Below are 20,274 nucleotides of genomic sequence, written 5' to 3'. Positions count from 1 at the left end.
TTCTGTGATTTACACACTTGATTTACACACTCGGACCTTGCACCAGTTTGACCAGAGTCCCTTTTCTCCGATTTACATCTCCTTCTGTCGGTTGGACCCGACGGTAATGGCTAACGAGTGGTGAGAGATGGGGTTCTGGGGGTGATGTGAGGGGCTCATGGCGGATGTGTTCTGGGTGAGTGGCTGCCTCTCTCTCCCCTGCTGCTGGTGTTTGCCGAGGACACGGGTCAGTGCTCAGGAGGGGGCCGCCTTCTGGACTTCACAATGTGTTCTGGGGTCATGACGTGGGAAGCAGCCTGAACTGTGGCTTTTCACTTTGGGGCTGTGATGGTGTTTTCTTTGCCCTCTGTGCTTTCACCACACAACCTCCTAGGAGGCCACTCAACACCCGAGTGTGTGTGTGTGTGTGTGTGTGTGTGTGTGTGTGTGTGTGTGTGTGTGTGTGTGTGTGTGTGTGTGTGTGTGTGTGTGTGTGTGTGTGTGTGTGTGTGTGTGTGTGTGTGGTGTTTTTGTATGTGCGCACACAAAAACAAGCTCAGTGTTTCTTGCCGAAAAGGGCTCACACTGTACACCGCGTATGTGTGGTTACAATGTATTAAAAATAATTATCTTGCTAATTTAAAATTATTGCATTGTAAAGGTTGCTATTTTCTTGAGCACAATGGTGATGGATTGCAAGAAGACTAGATTCCTTAATAGCACAATGGTTCAGAGGGATGTCCTTCTGTCTTTGGGAGTCATGACTACGGGTATAACAGTTCACCAAATGTATGGTTTGGATTGACACAATGCACAATGCTGCCACGGTTCGGTACATGTTCAATACAGCAAAAAAGTACAAATGCCAGGGAAATGTTCTTGATTTTTTTTTTTTCAAATTAATTAACACAACCAACATCATAAACATAAAGTATGATCTTTCTATACTTTGAACAATGATGGAACAAGGCCAGGCACAACTTAGATCACCCGAGACTGACGTCATAGAAAGTACACAGAGACATTAAGTAGTATTGTACAAAAAAGAAATAAATAATATTTTATAATAATAATAAAATAAAATAGTTCAGGCCCATAAAGGAATACTGGGGTGATGTCTGAGTCAATGAGTTGCCATGTTTGAGGTATATTCCCACTGACCTAACCTACTCTTGCGTCGAAGATTAAACGTAACATTGTCTTTTTATAGACTGTTCTCTTGCCATCACCCTCATAATTCACAGGGAACGCCAGACCTGTTGATCTTCTCCTTCTGGTCTCTTTTATAAAGTCCATCTCAGCTTGTCTCACTGAGACTGGAGTAATGTTCATCTTTGGTCGTGGGAGTGGCAGACAGCAGTTAACGTAGTTTAGGCTGCCTAGTTGAGTGCAGAGTGCATCTTCGTTCTGTTCGTAGTGCGTGCCGAACGAAAATAATGGGTTGATGGAGGGTGTGTATACTGTACACCAGGGTTCCCCAATTAGAGGCCCCCTTGCGGCCCCCTTGGTATCTGGGACCCCTTTGTCCCAGATATAAATGGCATTAAATTGGGGTCAGTAGCCTCTGCATGTCAAACTGGGGGTCCTTTTCAAATGGGGTCTTGCCCTGAACATTAATTTCAGGGCAAGAAGCTCGACCTCGCGCGTGCCGACTCGGCCCCCAGCCTGGTACCGTAGTCAAAATATGGACCTTGAGGAAAATTAATTGGGGAACCCTGCTGTACACTGTATATTCCCGCCCTCTCATTTCAATGGAGGTCACTCACCCAGTGCTTGCATCCCTAGGGACAGCCTACCTCCGGGTAGTCTTGAGGTCATGACATGCACATCCGTGTCCTCTATGCGCGTACGACTCTACGTCACAAACTAGTACTACCTCCTCGAGCGAACGCCTTGCCTGAGTCCATGAATGAACTTGTTGAGGTCAATGGCAGTACCAGATTTGGTGAAACTGTGCTTCAAAAAGCCCCCCTCCCTCCCCAGTCCTGGGGGCTTGATTATTATAGGGACAAAGCCGACATTCTTCTTCATCATCCCAGCTCTACCTTACAAAGCTCGTTAGGATCACGTACACTCGTACAGTATAGTCAACAGCTTCCCTGAAAGCAATTAGCAAGTTGAAGAAGAAAACAAATCAATTATGCAGGTTATAGAGGTGAGCAGAAATGTAAACTGTTAATCCTCCTGTAATATACTGTATTTTGGGTTCACATTGTACTGGAAACAGAGATTAGGAGTCCGGCATTGGCCTGGCTGTCTGCTCTGATCCGTCTCGAGGAGTTGTTTTCCAACACCTGTGTTTTGGAAACAAGCATTTATCCTTTCAGAACGGATGGCCCTCTCTCTCTCTCTCTCTCTCCCCGAATCCTTCATAATGCTGGAATTGGCAGCCGCTCAGGTCCTCTTGGCTCTGTGATCCCTCCCAAGCAAACACACACAGCAGGTCGTGCACGCTTCTCTTTCTCTCTCTCTCTCTCTCTCTCTCTCTCTCTCACATACGCACACACACACACACACACACACACACACACACACACACACACTCAAAGCAGCTTTATTGGCATGAAAAAAACATATGTCACATTGCGTCATTATATACAATGTTAGACAGGTTTACAGGGTATACAGCTTTTTGGAAACAAATGTTTTTGCGGTCACTTTGGGACAAATAGCAGCATTTCTCTCAAGACTATTTCAATTGTTTACAAAAAAAACCCTCAGATTTAAGATGTGTTTTAAAGGTAGCAGCTCTGTTTACATGTGCAGCAGGTCTAGTAGCGGTCTACTTGGTACAGATAGTAGTCCTTAGGGTGGTTGTGTTCCATTGGCTAACCTTCTTCTGTCGCAACAATTCAATGTATATGCTATCCACCTCAGCGCAGTCTCTCGACAGCTGAACAAACGCCATTCCGACGGTGGTAATGCTCATGGTATGTGTGCTACAGGATGCTTGCGTGCGCGCGTGCTTGTGTTTGATCACCAGTGTTAAGTAGGGTCACCTTAAGCCTTTCCGTGCCTGTAGACGAGAGAAAGGCGTTCCTGTTTTAGTGCGATGGGCAGCATAGGATAGCATATCATAGGTCCCTGGGTCCAGCGACCTCTGTATGACCCTCACAGGTCTTGGCACTGAAAGAAACGAGGCTTTGTCTTAATAGCTCCAACACGGGCAAACTTCACTTATATTACTATGCTTATCTCTCTCTCTCTTTCTCTCTCTCTCTCTCTCTCTCTCTCTGTGTCTCTCTCTCTCTCCCCCCGTGTCTCGCTCACTCTCCCCCTATCACATAATTTCTGATTTGTCAATCAGTCATATTCAATTGTCTCACAAATCTTTTTTGGGAACAGCATACACATATTGTATATACATACTGTACATTGACTTTCCAACATGTTTACTTCCACTGCAAAAAAAGGTTGAGACCAAGGCACTCTTGTGTATATACAAGAGTGCCTTGGTCTCGTCTTTTCTTTGCATCAATTCTGTCACCCAGTTGTACCAAAGAGCACCTTGTTGAAGATTCCTACTTTGGCCAAACGGATACGCTAGCTCCTTCCTCTCTTTTGTTTTCTACATGTTTACTTCCACTGTTTCTGGTTTCTCTCTCCTGCTTTGGAAAGACAAGCCCAAACTCATGACAGATCCAGCTATAAAGTGGGAATGAAAACACAAAGTTTGCGATTGAAGGCCAAATAATTATGTTGAGCCCTGTGGCTATAGCGACACATGGGCTACCATGTGTCTTGTGTCAGCCTTTTAACTGGGATCATGTGACCAGAACTATTGACTGATCATCAGCAGGCTCGGCATCTTTTTACACGTGCGCACGCGAATGTGCGCACGTATGCACACACATCTCATATATACGCCAAGACAGTGGTTCTCAGTGGGATCCGGGAGGGATTTCTAGTAGGGGGTTCCCAGCTAAATGATGGTAAGGAATCAAATGGACCCTTATTGGACTGTAACTCTGAGAGTGTACAAATGGACCCCTAAACGGGTCCATTTGGTTCCATTTGTACACTCTCAGAGTTAAATTAACGTTGATTTTACAACATAAATTGCGGTCGCAGAGATAGAAATGCCATTAAATGGGGGTCCGTAGCCTAATGCAAGTCAAACTGGGTGTCGTTGAAAATAAAATAGTTGAGAGTCACTGCTAGCTAGACCATGTAAAAATCTTCAAATGGGGGTCCTTGACATGATATGTGTCAATTTGGGGGTCCTTGACATGAGCAAGTTCGAGAACCAATTATGCTCCAAAACACATGACGTGGAAACTGACCTGAAACCTATAGGTTTCACACAGTGGTTGAATTTCGCAATTATTATGTTTTAGGCTTAGAGCTTTTCCCAAGGGAACTAATATGACGCCTTCTTATGTCGAGCCTTGGTCGCCACTCGGCCTCTGCACTGCACATTGTGCTCATGTGCGCGTTGACACCTGACCCTCAAACCAGCTCGGAGTACCAGTGGTGGAAAAAGTACTACATTTCTGTACTTAAGTAAAAAGTATCAATACTGCAATGTAGGAATACTCTGTTACAAGTAAACGTTATGGCAAACCAAGGTACAAAAGTATTGGCATCAAAGCATACTTAAAGTACCAAAAGTAAAGGTGCTCATTATGCAGAATGTCACAAGGTTATATCTATGAAAGGAATGAAAATACACTGGGTATCTGCTCGGTATGTGAGTATTTTCTTTTAATAATGCAACGTCCCAGCCCTTCCGGACCTTCTTCAGGCATGCCTGAAGAATGCCTGTATTTTCATTTCCTTTCATTGATGTCCACTGGCCTGTGCATAAGCCTGATTTATAGCTTTTTCCTACAATGTAATATATATCTATAAAGTTTTCAAATAACTGTAGTGAAGTGGGGTAAAAGTAGGCCTACAATATTTGCCTCTGAGATGTAGTAGTGGAGTGGAAGTATTGAAAATTGGAACTGCTCAACTAAAGTAAAATTACCTCAGAATTGTACTTAAATACAGTACTGTAATTGCAAAGTGGTACAGTGTTGCATTACCTTTTATGCTGCGTTCACAGGCAGCTACAAAAGATAACAAAGCCTCGCAGTATATCTGTCGCTGAGTCGATGTTGATCAACTCGCTCGCTGACGTCAAGCATTCGTCTGACGATCGAGACGGAACTGGTTGACGGAAATAATTAGTTTCCCCAATCAGGAATTGTGGAAAGACAGAAGATGAGTGTAAATGGTTGAACAACACTTCGTTTTGTAGCTTTGTAGCTGCAGTTGAAGCCAGCTGAACTTGGCTTGTAGCTTTGTATATTTTGTAGCAGCTACTGCACAAACGTTGAGCGTTGCTTTGCATCTTCATGTCGCTGGCTTCCATTGAAATGGTAGCCTGAAGCTTTGTAGCTGCCAGTGTGAACGCAGCATTAAGACAAAGCTGTCTGCGCCTTGTGAATATGGTCATTTGACCTTGTAATGGTCAATACACAGAAATTAGGAATAGGAATTTGATACAAGGATCCTCAGTCTCATTCTACATAACGGCAGCATCTCAACCAGGCGAGATGTTCCACATCCAGAACGCTTTCACAACCACCGAACGGGCGTTGGAATTCGATCCCCTATCATATATGACATAAAACGGTGCCAAGAAAAGTACCCACACCTTCGAGATCTGAATCTTGAGGAGATAAAAAATGCCAAGATCCAAGCCCTCATAGGCGCAGACTATCATGAAATAATTTCGCCTAACTACAGCATGGCGTGCCTCATCAAGTCAATTTATCATGGCGTTTTACATGACACTTTTACATTTCTCTCTCTTTCTTCTTGCTATATTTCCTTCTCACATACCAGTGCCCTTTAACAGTGTTTTGGGCAGTTACCAAGTACTCGCCCACCCCCCTCTCGCTTTCTTTTTCCACCTCCGTTTGTCCTGGGATCCTGGATTTGTCAGTGTTTATGGGTATATATTTCTTTTTACAAATTGTGATGTTTTTTACTGCCGCTGGGCGCTGGCACACATGGAGGAGAGATGGTGCCTACAGTACACATCGTAACCAGACCAGATGTATTCACTCGATCGGGCCGAGGGGCCGGATCCCACACATGGGCCTTATCTCTGTATCATGGGATACTCCTGGAGCAAAGGACACATCTGCCATAGATACAGGGAGGGAGGGGAGGGAGTATGGGAAGACTGGATGAATAAGAGCGTGGGTTGGAGGGTTCAGTGGTCCAATACAGACTCCCCTCTGAGAGCCTATAGCTTTGCTGGGCCTCAACGTCAGTCTTCCAAGTGTTATCAGCATTTTAGTGGTTTATATTTAATACTGAAGTTTTGACAGACAGCTGTAAACTCGGTACCCCAACTTTCCCTGAAAGGCCTAAAAGCTGTTTTTGTTCCAGCAGATTAGTTTTTATGTCAAATTACTGAATTTTAGGCCTGGGCCATGGCTTAATGGTCCAGGCACCTTGGCTGGTAATCCAGTCTGGCAGTGTGGTTCGACTCCCGATCCCGACGGCTTTTCCTGCATGTCACCCCCCCCCCCCCATCTCTCTCCCCATTTTTCCTGTCAGCCTACTGTCTGTCCCTCCATAAAAAGTATAAAATAAAGGTGAAAGCCAAAAAAAAGAAAACATAAAAAAAGAAATAAAAGAAAATACATCATTCTTGTTGTTGACGTGATGATGACTATTGGAAATAATCTCAAAACCACCTTCTGTCTTGCTGACTTTTCACTTTTCTCTGTTGCTCTATTTCAGGGGACTTTTCATCACTATCCATGACCGTGGTCACATCTCCACCCTGCTCCAGAGCTGGCCCGAGATGGACATACGAGTAAGTCATTCCTCCATCAGTGACCACAACTATTATGATCCTCTGTCTACTCGTAAATATTAGATCAAGAAGGCCTTGCAGTTGGTGTTGACACTGGTGAGTATGAAGAGTATGCAAGATGCAACCACTGACCAAATGGCAGCAATTTGCAATTCATGACTCGGGTCATGTTATTGCATGACGGAAGGTGCCAGGTATTCTCGGCATGTCAGACATACTGTAGAATGTGCAGCATATGAGCCACCTGTTCACGGCTGTCAACAGGATGGCATTTACGTCTCTGCTGCCACCCTGCCTCTCACAGATCATAAACTCTTCAAATATGCCCTGACTTAACTTCTCAATAAAGACAGGGCAAATGAGAGCCAAAACAGGGACAGGCCTTTAGGCAGCGTTTCTGTCAAAAACCCACCCACGCAATCGCATTAAGGAAATGAGTGAATCCCCATGAAAGCAAATGTAGCGCACCTTTTTTAATAAAATGAATTATGCACGTTCCATATTAAAAATAAGTCAAACTGGAAAAAGGGGGAAATAAATAAAATAAAATAAATTACAACATCCCATAAAAGCTGTACGCCAGGGCGTTCTGCGTCACACACCAAAATCCTGTGCCTTTGGTGATGGCCTTGAATGTAACACAATCAATGTTTTCCTTCACCATTAATTATGTAACACAATCAATGTTTTCCTTCACCATTAATTACGCTCACGAGAACTGTTATTTGCCGCTGCTTAGGTGACGAGTGAGCACCCATAGAGCCAAAGAGCCCAGAGGCACAGTGGAACTGGGATTGGGGGCAGAATTCTGCTGGAACTCTGTTATGAGTTAATGGACACACGCTGTGCTGCGCTGGTATTTATTTTCATGTTAAATCCTGTTTACTGAAATATCAAATAGCCCAGTGGCGTGTTTTCACCAACGCTAGGTGTTTATCTACCGCTCTACAAAGTCCCGGCGGTCCACTTATAGAGATTATGTCGTACATTAGCACATGGGTTCTCAACGTGTGGGTCGCGACCCCTCGGGGGGGAAAAAAACGTTGAGAACCCCATTTATGCAATTATTATAGCATGGCTAAGGGAGCATTATCACTAACCGAAAAGTACCACCGATTTTTATTTTTATTAATCACTTACAAATCCCTCTTTGGGCTGAGTCCATTATATTTGACAGAGCTACTTCACCCCAGGGTATACACAAGGCAACTTAGGTCTTCTGATAAAGGCCTTCTTATCATCCCTGCAACTAAGATGAGAACTAAAGGCGATCGAGCCTTCTCAGCTATGGCACCCACACTCTGGAACGAGTTACCTATGAACCTAAAAAATGCAGAGTCAGTCGACACTTTCAAAAAGCTACTTAAGACACGCCTATATCGTAAATATTTTGGTCCATTATAGTGAGTATCTCTATTGTATCTTGTTCTGCCTGTATTTATTTTTATGAATTGTTTTCTGTTGCTTGTTTCTTATTGTTTTTCGCTGTTTTGCTGTTGACTGTGTTTTTCGTGTTTTACTTTTATTATTTTACTGTGTACAGCACCTTGTAACAATTGTTTTGAAAGGCGCTTTACAAATAAAATTACCTTACCTTACCTAACCGTCACGGCCATTGACAGGCGGTGTGTGTGACGGACGGAGAGAGGATCCTGGGCCTGGGGGACCTGGGCTGCTACGGCATGGGCATTCCTGTGGGCAAGCTGGCCCTCTACACGGCCTGTGGAGGCATGCCGCCACAACAGTGCCTGCCGGTGCTTCTCGACGTGGGCACAGACAATGAGGTGAGGAGGATTAAGTAACACACCTGGTCTGACTAGCGAGCATGGAATGTAAACATCTACTTTTACATGCTGCGTCTGACAAGTACCAACACTTATGCGGATTAGCAGAACGGCTACTTCAAATTCATATCCGCGCTAAGTATTCGGAAATCCTTAAACGTGGCATATCGGAAGTGGAAATGAAGCCACGTACATTTCTCATAGTATTTCACAGTGAAATACTGAGTGTTGTTGAGATTAATATTATCCACTTATACTTTGTTGTACTTTAGCCCACACAAAATTGCGCAAATAACCGATCTGCAAACTCGACAACGGGCCACATTACTATAGGGTTGTGCGCTTGCAGATCTGCTGTTTTTGCCAAATTTTAGCCCGTTTTTGAAGGAATGTTTACCTATTTTTGCTGAATGTTTGCCTATTTTAGCTGATAGTTTTATGACAATCCTAGAATAGGGACGCTACCCAGGGTTCATGTGGTTAACTTTAGCACTCAGGAGTATGCATGGCCCATAGCACTTACGCTACCCCCTTAGATAGCATTTCTGTAGACTTAGATAGCATCTGATACAGACTTATAGCATGTTATGTAGACAGCACTATAATTGCATTGTATATAGTCATAGCACGCCATAGTACATAATAGCATAGTAGTATATATATAGTTTATATGTATAGTCTCATAATATAGATATTCCACTGTTACTTTCTTAGCTTACGCATGTTTTATGATAAATGCTTTTTTTGTGATGTATTCCCATGCTTTTGTTCTTGCTTAATGTAAGTCGCTCTGGATTAAGAGCGTCTGCTAAATGCCTAAATTGTAAATTGTAAATTGTATGCTGTGTATGACAGTTAGGAAAACCTTTTCACACTTTACAACCAGGAAACACCCTTTTACACGAGTGAGCTAAGCAGCTCCAGTCACATAAGCCAGCTAGGAAAGCACCTCTTTCCTTTGCCAGTCAGTGATGGCACAGTAACTAAGTACATTTACTTGAGTATTGTACTCAAGTAATTGTTTGTTTAGTATGTACATTACTTTAGTATTTGTATTTTTGGATACTTATGACTTTCACTCAACAACTCGGGAAATGAATGAAATTTCAATACACCAACGGGTTGATATGAAAAAAGTACCTTGGAGTGCTTTTGAATTAAAAAAAATTAAGCAAGTATTCCAGTACTCTAAAGCCTGGTTTCCACTGCCATGGCCGCACACCACTCCACACCACCTAGTTGTGCCATCGTTTCCACTACACGGATCGGGCTGAGTAGTGTCAAAGTGGTACTAAATGAGGGCCTAAAAAGTACACCATCTCCAGGGTGGGTCTCTAAGCTAGGCTAAGCGGAGCCAAACACTTAAAAATGACTCACTCACTGACCCACTGACTCATCACTCACTGACGTTTCATTTAGACCAGGATCATAGTTGTAGTATACATTATAATAGATTATATTGTGTTATAATCACTCTCAATATATATATTGAGAGTGATTATAATGCACTCAAATAGATTTGAGTGTATTATAATTATATACATGCATGACCTGACGATGACCATACAGGACAGTTGGTCACTCATCTACATTACATTGTTACCTCCACCTGTGTCCGTAGAAAGGGTGTGGCCATTCTCTCCAGAGGGGGAGGCGAGGCGGTACTTTATTTTAATGGCAATGGTAGTACAGATTTGACTGAGCAACTTTCACTTGACAGTAGTATTCATACTAGTACTAGTGCTGGGGTTGAGTACTTTTGTACACCTCTTCCAGCCATCCTAGCGGAACACACCCTCCACCCTCCTCTTGTCTCCTGTTTCCCCACTCATGGTATCCATGGTAGATCCTTATTCGCTTTCACAGTGGAAAGATGATCCCTGGCCTGGGCAGGACACAGCACGTGTCTGTAGTCTTAAGCTGGAGCTTGCTAAGAATAGTCTGTGTACACTTCTATATATAAAGGTCTCTGTGTACTTTCACCAATACCATGTCATCCTGGCTTTGGAAAAGGGCGTATAGCAGCACCAGTACAGATGCCTGCTGCCCAGGGCACTACGATAGTTGCTGAACATACAGCACAGTATATACTACTATAATACTGTAAAAACCCCAGTGTTCATTTAACTGTGAATGTGTTCACACCGGAGGGTGGCGATATTTTTACGTGGGTGGCGCGAATCGCACGATTACATAAAAAGGCCAATGGAAAGATGCAAAATGACGAGTTGTTGCACCAGGCGCCATGAATGAGGCGAACCGGGAAATTTCGCCTCTTCCTCGTCGTCACTCAAGAGTTCTCTTTTCGAATGAAGTGACTCAAAAATAGTGTATCTTGTGTGAATGCAGCTCAATATTTACACTTCTGAATTTGACTGTATACAGTTGGTGCCAAAATGCAGCCACAGAGAGCAAATTGCTTGACACACACACGCGCAAACACGCGCGCGCACACACACACACACACACACACACACACACACACAGACTTGTGTTTACTTGTGGTCATGGGCAATATATGTTGTGTTTACATGTTACATGTTTAGATGTTATTAATAATCAGGGGGGCACACAACCAGTGGCCATTGGCAGCATGCACAAGAGATTTTTGGGCTGGTTGGTCCAGCAGTTAGAGATTCGCCTCAGATACACAGACAAACTAGAAAAAGTGCCCTTCTGGGCACAGGTCTCCACCAGGAGGATAGGAGTGTGTGTGATGTTTGGCAAAATGTTTAGGTGTGTGTGTGTGTGTGTGTGTGTGTGTTACATATGTCGGCCTCCTGGTGGCGCTATAAAGAGCAGATGTGCAAAATTCCAGGCAAAGGGTCTTTCTTGGCCTATAGGGAGTTGGCATACAAATTTATCCACAGATCTGTGCAGTTAGAGGTAAAAACACTTTTATTATAGTGTTTGGCGCTTTGTTATAGCGCCACCATGAGGCTGAGTTGAAAATGTTAATGTGGCATTTCTCCCTCGGCCTAGTAGTGGGAATGTGCGTGCACAATTTCACGGAAATCACACGATGTGTTCATGATTTGCAGCATTTTGTTTGAAACTGAGCACTCCTGCGAACTTTGGAAGGCAATCTTAGCCAATCAGGATGGAGTCTGAGAAATCTGAAAGACGCGTTTTGCTCTAGAGAGACTGTGTACCAATTTGCGTGATGTTTGGACAAAATCTGCAGGTGTACTGTCCAAAAACTTGTTTTTCACAAAGCGGCCTATTGGTGGCGCTATAACAGGCCGTTCTGGAAATGTTGGGGCAGACGTTCATCGTTGGCATCCAGGGAGTGTCTGTGCAAAATTTGTCATCGGCCGGGTTAACGGTGCCGGAGATTAGCTGTTCACAGACGGACGGACGGACACACGGACGAACGGCGGAGTGCAAAACATACTCTCTCCCCATGCCTTCGACCCGGTGGAGACAACTAACAGACCCATTATTTCCTAGACTGCTCGACCATACAAATGATCTGTGAATGACATAGAGAAGACTTTTCATACATTTGCGGCTGAAAAGGAGACTAACGCAACGTGCGAAAATTGGACAAAAACAAAGGCTAGCCGAGGCCATGCCAATGCACCTTGGATGGCCCCCAGTGTCTGACATACAGTATCCATGTCCTGTTCTGCTGCTCCGACTTAATTCACACTTCATCATACTGTGCTGTAACTCCAAGGGCCACATCAGAAGGCTCCAGCCTATATAATAAAAGAAACATTATAAGTCTCCAGTGAAATTTCATAAAAGATATATAGCATTACTTCAGTTGGTGGCATCGGATCTGGTGTTTCATAGAGTTATGGTCTACTACAGACAGACAGCTTTTCACCCCTTTCTCTATTGGCATTCATGCTACGTTTTCAAATTCTCCACATTTAGCTCTCTTCGAGCGATTGTGCCCCTGGGTGATAATACCAACAACAGAGGAGAAAGCACATGCTGATCAGGGTTGTCCGGGTGCGGAACAATACTTTTTATTGCCTTTACAACATGACTTTAACAAGCTGTCTCTTGACGCTTTGATCCACAGCCGTTTCTGCGTGTGTCCTCAAACAACTTTGTGCTGTACCTGTTGCCAGCAACGGATATGGAACATTGTTGGTGTGTGTGTTGCTTGTTGCTGTGTTTTTGATGTGCGATACCGGCGCACAGCATTTAGCACAAGTTTTAAATCACCCAGTAAAAACACTCTCTCAGAGGAGATGCGCCTGCAGTTGTTGTCCAATCGCTTAAAGTGGTTGCAGATGGAAAGCTCCAGGAGCACAGAGAAACAAACCAATTTATCACCCACAGAAAAACACACACGCGCACACACATGCACATGACGCGCGCACACACACACACACACACACACACACACACACACACACACACACACACACACACACACACCTATAAGGGACTCTTAGGGTTTACGACGCCCAGGGAAGGCACGCTCTCCTAACACATTTCCCTTGCTTGCCAGAGCAGGAGAATGGACCAGAAATGGCTGTTTGATTAGTCATAAGAGACACCCTTGCTCACTGCTCACACACACACGATGCACGCATGCGCAGGCACGCATGCACACACGCACGTGCGCGCGCGCACACACACACACACACACACAGACACACACACACACACACAGGTATGCACACACACAAATTCACCTAAGTGCACACTCATATTCTTTTTCAGTGAAACTGTGTGTGTGCGTGTGTGTGTGCGCTTGAGTGTGCATGCACTTACTGATAATGCAACCAGAAGAGAGGTATTTATTTAAAAGTGTATTTGGCTGACTTTAACATTTTTCTATTATTCTAAAGAGATGACAAGGCTAATGGGATAAATGGAGTGGCAGTGCGGCGTGGTCCTGACCTGCATCATATGGAAGGAACTGGAAGCATGCCAGTCCTTCAGCCTGGCCTGTTACCCAGCAGCCCAGGTTGAAAGACGGTCATGGGGACTGAAAGAGCGGGAGGCAGTAGGTAGCTAATTACTGAAATGACTGTCATTACAGGATTACTTTAGAAAGAGAGAGAGAGAAAGAGACACTGTTACGTGCGCACACAGCTTAAGATGACAGCTTTCAGTAGACAGACTATTTACAACAGCCTACGCATTTAATTTTAACTAACAAAATTCTAACTCAAAAGATGTCTGTATTGTTTATTTTCAGACTAAATAAGCCTAGTCATTTAGAGTAATTCCTTTAAATCTGTTGTTCTTGGCCCAGGCCGTAGCGTAACGGTCTGGGCACCGGACTGGTGATCCAGTCGCGGTGTGCCGCGGGTTCGACTCCCGGACCCAACACGGCCTTTACCGCATGTCATCCCCCCATCTCTCTCCCGTTTCCTGTCAGCCTACTGTCTGTCCCTTAAAAAACCAATAAAAGGCGTAAGCCGCAAAAAAAATATCTTTAAAAAAAAAAAATATCTGTTGTTCTTGCAACCTTAAGGTCCAGACGACTCACGTCACATAAATTTTCTCACAAAATAAAATATTTTTCCAGGTCTGTCTACTCATTCACTGCCAAGAATATTTAATCAAAATAGAACCCACTGCTACAATAAAGAAAATTCTCAAGTCATGGAATCACAGGATGAGTAATTGATTGGAAAAAAAAAAAAGTAATTTGGGGAGTGACGTATTCCTTTAACCTCTAGGTTTCTAAATTATTTTATGACCCGATTTCAACTATTACATCAACATACAGTGTATCCCTGTGGCTGATCACACATGCACGCACGTCGCACGCACGCATGCACACAAGCACGCACGCACGCAAGCACAATGAAATGAGAGCTGGTGAAGTCATCCTAGACAATGTGGGGCTTGTGTGCTGGATAGACTTTCCTGTGTCCAAAGTGGGGAGTCCTGTACCTCAAACGGGTCTATCGCTTCATCTCTGGCACCGTTTCTACTGAGCCATCGCAGTTCATCTTTGTGTGACGCATTGTGAGCTTGTAGATCATTAATGGGTTTTTTTTAATATAGTTTTGGCCTTTAGTAGAGACAGACAGGAAACGGGGAGAGAGAGAGATGGCTAGACTTACTTACTTACTTACGCCTGACACCCTTTCCAGGGTATAGGCCGTCGACAAGGGACCTCCAGAGTTCTCGGTCACTGGCGTTCTTTTCTATCTGCGACCAGGTGCCTCCCAGCCTCTTGGTGTCTGCCTGGCTAGAGACGTGCAGCAAAGTTCATCGTGAATGGTACTCAAACCTGCGAAACACTCTCAGAGTACATTGTAGCCTAAGTTCCCGCACCGCTATTCGACAGCCGTCCAAGCCTAGATCAGCTACTTTGGGCGAAGAGATTTGGTGTAGACTGAAAAGGCAGAATTCCCGAGACCGGCAAACCTTTGCTGCATGTCACTCCCCAACTCTCTCTCTCTCTCTCTCTCTCTCTCACCGCTTCTTTTCTCGCTACTGTGTGACTACCAATAAAGGTAATAAACGGTTAGGTATATCAGTGCAGTGATACCGGGTCCTGGTGCTGCTAACAGACCCTAACTGTGCTGCCATGCACAATGGCTAATCCTCTCTGAAAGAGAAGGGTCTGTCAAACACAAAGGACAGCTCAGCCAATCAACAGCAGATAATCTCAGACAGAAAGACAACACATGTCAACAGTTCACTCGTACGTCGACGAGGTCAGACTAAATTACTAGCCCTCAGTCCAATTCTCTCATGTTTGAAGTCTGTTTGGTTAGAAATGTTAACGTGGCACAGTGGAGTCAATCATCAAAACCACATTGAAAGTGAGGAAACAAATACATGGAAACAAATTTGTAATTGGAAGACTATAACATTGAAGCTGATAGGCTATCATCCAATGTGATGCTCTCTCCTTATTGGACACACCTGAATTTTATTTTATTTTTTTTATTAATTACAGAACTGGAGACCACTGTTACAGAACAAACACTATAGCAATGTATATCACAGTGTAGAGCTTTAACAAAAATACTTTTTGTTTTAACATCACTTCATTGTATGTCAAATAGCAAAAATAGCCAATCTACAAGCTCACAACGACTTGCAACGCAATGTGTTGTGAGCTTGTAGGTTTGCTATTTTTTCTGAATAGTCAAGTTTTTCACCCAATAATATCGTTCATGTGATAAATGGAATCACACACAAATGGAATAAATGGAATCACACACAAACCATTATATTTTCAGATGTCTGATGAACCGAATCTAAATCCATATTTAGTTTTCGTTTCGCCTGTCGCAATGTTTTCCATGTTCACCTTTTCATAGGCTGTCAACTGAATAGGCCCAAAGGGGTAATGGTACAGCATACACTAGTGTGATAAATGGATGGTCCTGTGCATATCATCAACAACGACTAAAGCCGACTGAATATTTCTGAACACTTTTTTGAAGCGATCCATCATCGTGGAGACGTGAGATTGCTTTCTCTTATGCTAACATTCCTGCTAAAAGAGCACGGAATGTTTGTAGCGGTGATGGCTGCCTCCGGTGACTCTTTATACATTTGCCAAAGTGACCTCTGCCCCTTTTTTGTATGGAAGTTAATTACTAAAGTTGAAAAACTGTTGAAACTTTTGCCCTGAGGATGCGGAGGACAAAAGATACTCTTAACTCGAAGCATTGCCACACGTACGCAACCATGTTGTCATCCTTTCCATCAACAGCTCTCATGTTTTGAACACAGTCTAAGGAGAATGGAGTTTTCCCTGTTGAGGCATGGGCAAATACTGCAACTGGGATGGGTAATGGTGAAGGAACATTAGCAATTTGATTCAGATTTGTACATCATCTATATTAGACTCGTATTAGTCTCGCGTTGCCAGACTGTTGCCTCTCGCAATTTTCAAACTCTTACGTCATACAGTCTGGAGCAACGGAAGCTCTCCTCCCCACTTCGGTTTCGTCTTTACAGTCGCACAAATTTATCCTAATATAAATCAAAATCATCTAAGGCAAGCATATATATATGTTTTGTCTCTTTTTATTGTAAGTTTAGTTTTGTTTGTTTATATGTTTCTGCTATTTTTTACTTACTGGTTAATCATTCTTGAAATGCCTGTATACCAAAAAGCATAATAAACAGATGTTAAAAAAAGGCAAGCATATATAAAGTACTGTAGCTTGTTGCTTAGCAGAAATGGAAATAAAATAATATTATTTTATATTTTAAATATATTTGTCTCCACCAGGCCGAAGGCATGGGGAGAGAGTATGTTTTGCACTCCGTCCGTCCGTGTGTCCGTGTGTCCGTGTGTCCGTGTGTCCGTGTGTCCGTGAACAGCTAATCTCGGCCACCGTTAACCCGGTCGATGCCATATTTTGCACACACACTCCCTGGATGCCAACCATGAACCTCTGCCCCAAACTTTCCAGAACGGCCTGTTATAGCGCCACCAGGAGGCCGCTTTGTGCAAAACAAGTTTTTCAATGCCATATTTTGCACACACACTCCCTGGATGCCAACCATGAACCTCTGCCCCAAACTTTCCAGAACGGCCTGTTATAGCGCCACCAGGAGGCCGCTTTGTGCAAAACACGTTTTTGCACAGTACACCTACAGATTTTGTCCAAACATCACGCAAATTGCTACACAGTCTCTCTAGAGCCATTCAACGAAACGGGTCTTTCAGATTTATCAGACTCCATCCTGATTGGTTAAGATTGGCTTCCAAAGTTCACAGGAGTGCTCAGTTTCAAACAAAATGCTGCAAATCATGAACACATCGCGTGATTTCCGTGAAATTGTGCACCCACATTCCCACTAGGCCGAGGACGAAATGCCACATGAACAATTTCAACTCAGCCTCAAGGTGGCGCTATAACTGGCCAAAAAGTGTTTTTACCTCTAACTGCACGGATCTGTGGATAACCTGGTGGAGACCTGTGCCCGGAAGGGCACTTTTTCTAGTTTAAATATATTTTTATGAACGGAAATGACAAACGGATTACTCTGATTTCGGGAGGTGTAGTTCCAGCATTCAGAGATTGTGGAATAGTTGTCTGGCTACGCGAGACTAGACGCGTATCCCCTAACCTGGGGGATGATTGCTCTGCTATTATAAATGTACAAAAATAAATGACGCAGTTGTCGTTGACCGATTTGAAAAAATATTCAATATTTAAAGTCCTTGGCCTGCTGTTAGTGTGCACAACAAATGTGACACTGATTGGTCCAGTAGTATGCGAAGCTTAGCCATGGAGAGACACACGCGCAGACACATGCGCTAACCGCACAGACACACAGACAGAGTTATGTTGTGTTCAACTCAGGTAAAGCTCTGATAATAATTTTGTGTAGATCACAGATGAAATCAATCACTGCTAAGCAGCATCCACTTCCAACAAACTCTCCAACTCTTCTCTCTCTCTCTCTCTGTCTCGCACGCACGCATGCACGCACGCATGCACGCACGCATGTGCGCGCGCACACACACACACACACACACACACACACACACACATGCCCATTGACCTCTGCTTCTAATCTTGCCCTCTGCGCTGCATCCGTCACATCCCACAAAGTCCTGAAGTACCGAGGTTAGGGTTCAACCGTGTTCCCCCTTCATCTCTCTCAGCACTTCACTGTGAATGAGCAGAGAAGCTACAGAGATGAGAGACTTGCAACACAGGAGGTTTTATGAGCACACGTTCTTCACTCAATATGGCCTTCATACCTTACATTCCATTTACTTCAGTGTGAAAGTATAAATTCTCTTTGTTTTGGCTTGTGTTGGACCGTTTAGTTCATTTTGTATTTGACATACAATGATACAATGACTTCTCCCGAGGCTGAGATAATCTCATAATTGACATTCTTTGAAAGATTCCCCGTCCTTTCTCTCCAAGATCCAACGGATGCTTGAAATCATTTACAGGTTTAACAGGTACATAGAATTACTCTCTTTCTAAGCTTTAGAGTGCAGGTACAGTTACCGGTACTTATTTTAATGCCTAACCAGATCTTCAATCTGGTCATCACTAAAATTATTACATGCCAGAATGGAACGCAACAAGAAACAAGGCCAGTTAACGACTCCAAACAAAATGTCAAGCATGAAATGGCACTAAATGAAGCCGGGTGTATTACAAAATGTATAATGGCGATAAATTCTTCATACTCAAGCAAGGAAACGAACTAACCCTTTCCTTCACTTGCCCAGTCCAACATGGCTTTATCCAGGTTGAAACTGCATTAAGTGTGATTGTGTGAAGTCTTGGTGTATTTCAATCACAGAGATGTTGGATCACACAGATGTGTTTTGCCACAGGAAAGAAAAACTGCCTATAATTTTTATTTCCAAGAGGAAATTGCTGCTACGATTGATTCATATCAAGCAGAGAAGAGGGCGAAATATACCTCTAGCTTCAAGGTTTCTTTTGTATGACTGGTCACATAGTAATTCACTCATCACTCGTGTAATGATGATCCATGCCTTGAGGTGGATTCAACTAGTTGAATGCATTCGAAATGACAGCGACTGAGACAGGTTTACATGGAGACATAATGTTGATTTTATCTGAACTGATGGGAGGCTTCTGAAGGCTCTGGGATCAGGCACACATGGCACACATTACAGCATGCAGAGGTCACAGGCCTCTGGAGAGGTACAGGTGTGTGTGTGTGTGTGTGTGTGTGTGTGTGTGTGTGTGTGTGTGTGTGTGTGTGTGTGTGTGTGTGTGTGTGTGTGTGTGTGTGTGTGTGTGTGTGTGTGTGTGTGTGTGTGTGTGTGTGTGTGTGTGTGTGTGTGTGTGTGTGTGTGTGTGTGTGTGTGTGTGTGTGTGTGTGTCGCGTGTGTGCACGTTTGCGAGTGTGTGTGCGTACTTCATTCTACAGTATATCCTCTATCTCTGCATTTGAGCTGGGACTGGTTTAAAAAAAGAAAAACTGTATGACTATGAGACAGTGATTATTAAAGCTCATATGTTCCCAGTGTTTCCATATCAGTCATTGCACAGGAGGGCATGTTTGCAGCTAAAGTATGTAATCTTGCAAATCACTAGTCTGATCTGTGGATCACTGGACTGGGATGTAGAAAAATAATATATTTACATTTTATAATAAAGTAATTTTGTTGTTGTTGCTGTTGGTAGTCATGGCTGCCAGTTCCCACCTAATATGACGTAGGAGTCAAGCAAGACTGCTCCAGACCATACTGAAAAAACGATCCCGATCTCCCGAAACAGGCTATTCCCCTTGGGTTCAGCCAGCCCCAAAATACAAACATCTTTGTCCCAATGATGGTGTCAGAGTGCCATGATGAAAGAGGTGTCTGTGTAGGCTCCTCACTAGCACATCCAGTGTGCAGTGACGGGTATAGCTGTGACACCCCGTTCTTCATTTGGGGTGAAAGGACTACACTACACACTACACTTATTATATGCATGCATGCTACACAGGATATTGTATAAACGGATTGATACATTATATCTGTCGTGTTATGCTATGTGGCCAAGCCATGGGCCCTGGCAGATAGCTATAATTATGTGCCTTTGTTTGAAATAATAAATTATTATTTGCATGTTTAGAAACCTATAAGCAGGACCAAAACAAAATGTGTTTTTGTGGGTATATACCTGGTACTTGGCATTTTATTTGATTCTGGCTTGTTACGGAATTTCAGTACCCAAACCTATAGTCATAATAATCCATGATGTGTGAAACAAAATGGAACTAGAAAAAGTGCCCTTCTGGGCACAGGTCTCCACC

At 43.6% G+C, this 20,274-nt stretch overlaps 1 protein-coding gene across 1 annotated transcript in view; it reads left to right on the top strand.

Annotated features, from left to right (window-relative positions):
• me1 (malic enzyme 1, NADP(+)-dependent, cytosolic) overlaps positions 1-20,274 on the top strand; it is a 97,192-nt gene that overhangs the window by 54,578 nt on the left and 22,340 nt on the right. Inside the window, exons 5-6 of the mRNA XM_083761302.1 lie at positions 6,721-6,796; positions 8,419-8,580. Of these exons, the coding sequence (XP_083617428.1) occupies positions 6,721-6,796; positions 8,419-8,580 (238 nt within the window). The remainder of the gene's footprint in view (positions 1-6,720; positions 6,797-8,418; positions 8,581-20,274) is intronic.

Source organism: Protomyctophum parallelum (genome assembly GCF_964188405.1).
Source record: "Protomyctophum parallelum genome assembly, chromosome: 3".
NCBI lineage: Eukaryota > Metazoa > Chordata > Actinopteri > Myctophiformes > Myctophidae > Protomyctophum > Protomyctophum parallelum.
This window is presented reverse-complemented; position numbering and strand designations above follow the sequence as displayed.